This window comes from Lucilia cuprina, chromosome 3 (genome assembly GCF_022045245.1).
Source record: "Lucilia cuprina isolate Lc7/37 chromosome 3, ASM2204524v1, whole genome shotgun sequence".
In the NCBI taxonomy this organism is placed as follows: domain Eukaryota; kingdom Metazoa; phylum Arthropoda; class Insecta; order Diptera; family Calliphoridae; genus Lucilia; species Lucilia cuprina.
The window spans coordinates 3,587,756-3,595,703 of NC_060951.1; the positions used below are offsets into that span (position 1 = coordinate 3,587,756).

A 7,948-nucleotide genomic window follows, 5' to 3' on the forward strand; every position below is an offset into this window, starting at 1 on the left:
GATAGTTAGAAAGATAGGTAGATATATAGATAGATAGATAGATAGATAGATAGATAGATAGATAGATAGATAGATAGATAGATAGATAGATAGATAGATAGATAGATACATACATAGACAGATAGATCGATAATTTCTTTAACAATTTGGTAAATAACATTGTTAAAATGAAAGATTTATAAATTTTTGAAGATTTTACGTAGCAGCTCTCCAAAAAAAGAACAATCTCAATAAACTTAATAAATAACAATAAAATAAACAAACAGCCTTGCAACGTGACCAAATTAAGAATATTTTAGACAAGCTAACCAAAAAATTTGTTAACATGTTTTTTTCTTTTTTTTTGTTTACCTTAACTAAAATAAACTTTGTCCCTGATTAGTTAGACATTTGAGGTGTTAAATTATGGATGAAGAGGCAAAACTACTTGTTTTTTTGCTTTAAACTAAAATTTGGTTTGAAAAGAAAAAAACAAATGAAAGAAATTAAAGAGGAAAATGCAATTAAAATGTAATTGTTTTGAACAATTTAAGATAAATTTTATGGCATTTAAAAACACAACCCTGACACCATTTCGGTTTGGTTTCGGCGTTATGAGTGTGAAAGTGTCATTAGTAAATTAGCAAAATAAATTGCATATGAAGGGTCAGCTGTGATACTTTGCTGCAGTTTAGAAATAAAATTTAGCGTGTTTGTTTAAATTAAACTTATAATTGCCACAAAAAAAAAGAAACCGTTGTTTTGCAAACACCCCTTTTGGTATTAACAAATATTTAAATAAAATAAATTGCTTAGGAAAATTTCAAAAAAAAATCTATAACAATTTCTATAGAAAGTTTGCTTAAAATATTGTTTTTCTTTTTATTACTTTTTTTTCTTTTTGCTCTTAGCAAGTCTTTCGTCTGGCGTCTTTGTAATTTTGTTTTCTTTTCTTTACAATCATTGTGTGAAAATCTTTTTCACGTGTCTTTCAAACATTCATCATGAAACATCTCGTGTTGAATTTAAATTTTATTCTCTTTCCTGTTGTTTTTCTTTTGGGTTTGTTTTTTCTTTGGGATTTTTAAAGAATTCTTGGCAAAAATAATGTTAGAAAGCAATTAAAACAGAATTCTTAAGAAGCCAAAAGAAATTTTCAAATGTCAAATATTTTAAATGCTTTTTGTTGAAACTTTTTAAACAAACTGTACTGCAAACGAATTTAAAAAAAAACAGCAACGGATTTCCGTTGTTGTTTTTAAAATTTTAATTTTTAAATAAATTGTATGTTTGTATTAATAATTTCCTTTAATATTTAGGACTTTAACAATTAGTTTTGATGTTGAAACACAAAACCTCTGGATGTTTAGCGATTTTTTGTTTCAACTAAATGGTAACACAGTGTTAACTAACTGTCTAACTAGTAAAGTGATGCCAACCGATTCCAAACAGAGTTACACAACAACAAGAATAGAACTAGAACAGAACAAGAAAAGAACTACAACAGAACTAGAACTGAACTAGAACTGAACAAGAACTGAACTATATCTAAACTAGAACTGAACTAGATCTGAACTAGAACTGAACTAGAACTGAACTAGAACTGAACTAGAACTGAACTAGAACTGAACTAGAACTGAACTAGAACTGAACTAGAACTGAACTAGAACTGAACTAGAACTGAACTAGAACTGAACTAGAACTTAACTAAAACTGAACTAGAACAGAACTAGAACTGAACTGGAACTGATGTTGAACTAAACTAAAGATTCCCTTGAATTTTTCTCCATTTTGGAAACAAAGTTTACCCGCATAATTCCCTTAAAGTAGTTTCTTTGAATTTAGTTTAAAGTCTCTTACAAATCCTTTTGCTAAATCCTTGTTGAATGAAAAAAAAATTACTTTTTCAGATAACAAATCCTCTCAAAAAACAAATGTAAATTTTCTTTTGAAAAAAAAGGAAATACTAGAAAAATCTATTCATATACAGGTGCTTGGCAAAAGAAAATACTCGACCTTGAACTTTCAAGTTTTTTTTGTAGTAGTGGTAGTTTTCAAAAGGATTTAAGGCGTCATTGAAAGGCGTGTGTGTGAGTGCGTGGGAAAAAATATACACACATAAATGTTCAGTCATTTGGTATAAAAGAAAAAGTTTGAAGAGATAAATAACTTAAAACGAGAGAAACAGGGTGTTGGGGGCGGGGGGTCTACTGTTTGGTTTACCTACCTTAGGGGGTTATTTACACTGGTCACACTATTACTACTACTACAGCTGACGCCATTGTTGGGATTAAAACATGAGCATAAATCCTTTTCATCTTCTTCCTTAAGCACAGCTAAAGGATCCATAGTATAGGGAGGTGTTAGAAGAGTATTTGTATTTATAGAATTTGTTTCTAAAGTTTGAGCATCATTTAGCGTTATAACAACATTACAGGGTTGTGAGTCCATCTGCATACCATCAACCGAGTCTTCCTCCTTAACAGCTATAAGATAGTTAGAGTCTTCAACATCTTTTAAATTTCCAATATCTTTATTAAAATCTTTGGTTTTTGTTTTAGTGCGCTTAGGATCTGAGACCATGGAGGAGTTAGAGCATGAAGAAGATGACGACGAGGATGTTGAGGAGGAGGAGATAAAGTTTATATTGTTATTATGTTTCTTGGAAGAGGAAAAACTTCTACGTATAGACTGTAAACTGTGACGTATAAATGAGTCTCTTTTTAAACGAGGCGTCTCAATATCATCCAAAGTTTTAGACTTAATAACAGATCTATGCTGATTTTGGCTGACGGGCAAAGATTGAGGCCTTTTAGTCATCTCCGTTTTAACCTCATCTTCCAATATCACTGAGGGTTTTCTCAATAATTCTTGGAATTCCTCCAAATTTTCTGTGGAATCGTGAGTAGATTTAGATTTTTTCATTTTCTTTAATTTGGGAGGTTTTTTAGGTTTCTCCTTTTTCTCTTCCCCCTTTTGGACCAGTTTACTTTTTGCAGACTTTTTACTCTTGGATTTACTCTCTTCTTTAGTCTCTTCTTTACTCTCTTCCTTTTCCACATTATGTTGTTGTTGAAATTTATCAAATTCTCGAAATTTTTTCTCTTTAACATTTATGATCGACGAAGGTCGTTTGTTATTGGTTTTATCGATAAATGAATAGGATTTGATAAGAAATAAATTTGATTTATTTTTTTCTAAATTTAATTTTTGTTTTAATTCCATTAATTCTCCATCACTTTGGTATTGTGTAAAGTTTTGCTGTTGTTTTTGTTGTAATAGATTCTCATCAAAACTGTTTCTCTTTTTTTGTGGCATGAGAAGAGAGTTGGGATCTTGTAATGCAGCAGCTGCTGCTGCGGCTGTTTGTTCTTCTATTGTTGTTGTATTATTTTTGTGCTCTTTTAAGTCTTTTAAAGCTTTCTTTTTGCGCGCCATTTTTTTGTTTTTAGTTAAAAGTTTTAAATTTTAAGATTTTGTTTTTGTAATTTATAACATTATTTTTTTTATAATTTTATTAATATTTGGTAACCATTTTTCAAAAAAATCTAAAAAACTTTACCATTTTATTCAAAATTTTCTTTAAATTTTCAACATTTTTTTAAAATTTTCAAAATTTTTTCTTTAATTTTCAAACTTTTTTCAAAATTTCTGCTCTTAAATAGTTTATTTTAACTTGTTTTATTAACTTCTAAACAAAAATTTTAATTCCCAAATTTTTTTCCAAAAATCTCCTTTTTGGGGATTTTTGAGAAATGTTTGGGAATTTGTTGTTTTTCACTCAAAACCACAAAAAATGAATTCCTTGTTAAATGACAACAAAAATAAGTAAATTTTAACAATTTAACACTTCCCGGAATCCAAAAATTCTTAAATTTTGAAAAAAATTTCTAAAAATTTAATAAAATTTTTAAATTTTAATAAAAATTAAAAAAACTTACAAAAATAAAGTTTATTTAGTCGATAAATAGTTAATTTTATTTAGTTTTATTAATTTCTAAACAAAAATTTTAATTCCCAAATTTTTTTCCAAAAATCTCTTTTTTGGGGATTTTTGAGAAATGTTTGGGAATTTGTTGTTTTTTACTCAAAATCACCAAAAATTGAATTCCTTGCTAAACGACAACAAAAATAAGTAAATTTTAACAATTTAGCACTTCCCGGGTTCCGAAAATTCTTAAATTTTGGAAAAATTTTCTAAAAATTCAATAAAATTTTGAAATTTTTATAAAAATTAAATAAATTTTACAAAAACAATAAGCTAATTTAGTCGATAAATAGTTAATTTTAGCTTGTTTTATTAATTTCTAAACAAAAATTGAAATTCCCAAATTTTTTTTAAAAAAATCTCCTTTTTGGGGATTTTTGAAAAATGTTTAGGAATTTATTTTTTTTTTCTTGTAATCAATAAAAAATAGAATTCTTAATATGTTTCCAGCAAAAAATGTTGAAATTTTCTTCAAATTACAACTTCCCCAGTAGAAATTCGTTATCAGTTTTTTGGCTTAACACTAATTAGATTTTTATTAACACTTTTGTTGTTGTTTTTGTTTTTTGTTTATTTGATTGTATGAACTTGTGATTAACAATAATTTGCTGTTTTTAGATATATTTTTTTGGGTATTTTGTTGTTATTTTTGTCAATTCTTTTTTTCGTCTCTATTTGTTGTTTTTATTATAATAATGACTTTTAAGTTTTTGACTGTTGATTTTTTTATATTTCCTTTAGAAGAGACTTGAATTAATGGATTTTTTAAAGTTTTTTTTTTTTAATTTGTTGTTAAAGTGAGGTCATAAATTTAAAGTTTTTTTTTTAAGAAATTTTAAACAAAAACTATTGAAGTTTAAACTTTAGTTTAGAAACTAATTAATTAACAACAAATATACATGAACTTTGAAATTTAATAAAATTTTTCATAAAAAATCTAAAATTTTAAGAAAATTAACCTTAAAAGACCTTGACCTTGAAAATGGTCTTTAAACAAATAAAAAGCACTAACTGGGGAAGTTGTTGGTTTAAGAAAATTAAACATTTTTGCTGGAAACCTATTAAGAATTGAATTTATTATTGATTTTAAGAAAAAAGAAATCAAATTCCTAAACATTTTTCAAAAATCCCCCAAAAGGAGATTTTTTTTTAAATATTTAGGAATTCAAATTTTTCTTTAGAAATTGAAAAAACAAGTTAAAATTAACTAGTTAACAGCAAAATTTTCTTTATTTTTGTAAATTTTTTTTAATTTTGGTAAAAATTTCATTTTTACCAAAATTTTTTTAAAATATTTTTTTAAAATATTTAGAAATTAAAATTTTTCTTTAGAAATTGAACAAACAAGTTAGAAAAAAGCAACATTTTCATTATTTTTGTAAAATTTCTTTTAGTTTTGTAAAAATTCCAAATTTTTTTTCAATTTTTGGAAAAATTTTAAATTTTCTTAAGCGGGGAAGTGTTAAATTGGTAAAAACACATTATTTTGCTGTCTTTTAGCAAGGAATTTAATTTTTTAAGTTCTTTAGTGCAAAAAGTCAAATTCCCAAACATTTTTCAAAAATCCCCCAAAAGGAGATTTTTTTAAAAAATTTAGGAATTCAAATTTTTCTTTAGAAATTGAAAAAAAAACAAGTTAAAATTAACTAGTTATTAGCAAAATTTTCATTATATTGAATAGATTTTCCTTGTTATTGCGGAATTTGTTTTAAATTTCGCGATTTTCTTGAAATTTTTTTAAAATTTCTGAATTTTATGAAATTTTTCTTAAATTTTAATCAATTTTTCGACATTTTTTATATCTTTTAGGAATACTGAAAGTTTTATTAGCAAAATTTTTATTATTTTGAATAGATTTTCTTTGTTATAGCAGAATTTGTTTTAAATTTCGCGATTTTCTTGAAATTTTTTAAAAAAATTGGAATTTTTTTGATATTTTCTAAAATTTTGATAATTTTTTTCTACATTTTTTATATCTTTTAGGAATACTGAAAGTTTTATAGCATTTTTGTTTGGACATTATGGAATTTGTTTAAATTTTTAAAAATTTTTGGGAAATTTTGACATTTTTTTGGGAAATTTTGAAAAGATTTAAAAAAAAATTGGGAATTAAAATTTTTGTTTAGAAAATGATGAAACAAGTTAAAATCAATTATTTATTGTGAATATTTTCTTTATTTTAAAGAGATTTTCTTTGTTATTGCGAAATTTGTTTTAAATTTCACGATTTTTTAGAAATTTTTTAAAAACATCTTAATTTTATGGAATTTTTCTTAAATTTTGACCAATTTTTCGACATTTCTTTTATTTCTATTAAAAAATCTGAAAGTTTTGTAGCATTATGTTATAGAGTTTGTTCAAATTTTTAAAATTTTTGCGGAATTTGTTTTAAATTTCACGATTTTTTAGAAATTTTTTTAAAATTTCTTAATTTTATGGAATTTTTCTTAAATTTTGTTAATTTTTACAACATTTTTTATATCTTTTAAAATTTTAAAAATTTTTGGGAAAATTTAGAATTTTTTTTTTTGGAAATTTTGAAAATTTGTTGGAAAATTTTGAAAATTTTGTACATTTCTTTGAAATTTTTATTAATTTGTTTTGTTTGATTTAAAAAATTAGTAAAATTTTTAAATTTTGTTTAATTTTGTTTTTTTTTGCAAAATTTTCTCACTTTTCTCTTTTTAACTTCTTTAGATTTTAATAATTTATTTTACTTTTTTCAAATTTGTTTAAAATTTATTTTAAATTTTATTACATTTATTTAAACATTTTAACTTATTTTTTTGCATAATTTAAATTTAAATAATTAACATATTATTTTTTTTGTATAATTTATTTAAACACGTTTTGTTAACAAATTAAATTTTCACTTGTTTTATTTTCTTAAATTTCTTAATAATTTTCTTATATAAACAAAAATTTTTGTTTTAAGAAATTTTTCACAAATTTTCTTTTTTATTATTTATATTTCCACAAACACGGAAAATTTTCTTGAAGAAAAAAAACGACCGAAAATTACTAAATCAAAAAAAAAATCCTCTACACCACCGCCCATTTAACAACAAAAATCTATTTCTTAGCGTGTTTTTTCCTTTATATTCTTCTTCTTCTTCTTTTTCTTTTCTAGTATTTAATTTCTGTGTGTGTATCTTATTAACGAACCGTTACTCTCGCATGTTTATTTTGCACTGAATACGCCAGAAAAAAAAACACATCAACAGAGAGAACGAAATAACAAAAAATAAACGGTTTTGGCCCCAAATAGCATTTTTCATAAAAAGAGTGCTTAACAACGCATACATTGTGTTAAAAATGGGGAGCTTACAGAGAGCTTAGTATGCCGGTTAATTTCTCTCGCACTCTCTCTCTATCTCTCTCTGTTTAACACTCTTTTAATATTTTGTTTGAAATGCTTGAATTACTACCCCCTTGATAACGGACAAAAATATATATGAAAATAATAACAAATAGTATTTTATTATTTTTAACAAAAAAAAAAAAATAAAGCTTTTTTTTAAAAAACAACAACAAGAAGAAGTAGCTTCTTTAAAGAAAACAAAGTGTCAACGACTCAATCATTTATAAGAAATATTGTGAAAATTTTGGCCACTCAAAAAACAAGAACAAAAAGACAGATAGACGGACGTATAGACAGACCAACCCACAAATCATAAAATAATTATTTAAAATCTCACATAAAAAATATAGCAAATAAACCAAAAACATATAAAAACAACCTTACATAATCCACAAAAAAAAACACTAAAATGTCGCAAAAACAACAACTAAATATTGAAATTTCTTTAAAAATTACAAAACACTTTTACTGGGGAAGCAGAAATTGCATAAAAAGTATTGCTTTTTGCTTAAAACTTATTATTTATTTAGTTTCTGAGCGAAATTATACAAAAATTTAATTGCCAAACACTTTTTGAAAATCCCCTAACAGGAGATTTTTAGCTTTCTTCGTGGGAATTC

The 7,948-nt window shown here is 24.6% G+C and overlaps 1 protein-coding gene across 1 annotated transcript in view; it reads right to left on the reverse strand.

Moving 5' to 3' along the window:
* LOC111686287 (serine-rich adhesin for platelets-like) overlaps positions 1-3,450 on the reverse strand; it is a 27,517-nt gene extending 24,067 nt beyond the window's left edge. Inside the window, exon 1 of the mRNA XM_023448640.2 lies at positions 2,207-3,450. Coding sequence (XP_023304408.2) covers positions 2,207-3,417 — 1,211 coding nt within the window. The 5' untranslated portion in view covers positions 3,418-3,450. The remainder of the gene's footprint in view (positions 1-2,206) is intronic.
* Between the last annotated feature and the right edge of the window lie 4,498 nt (positions 3,451-7,948).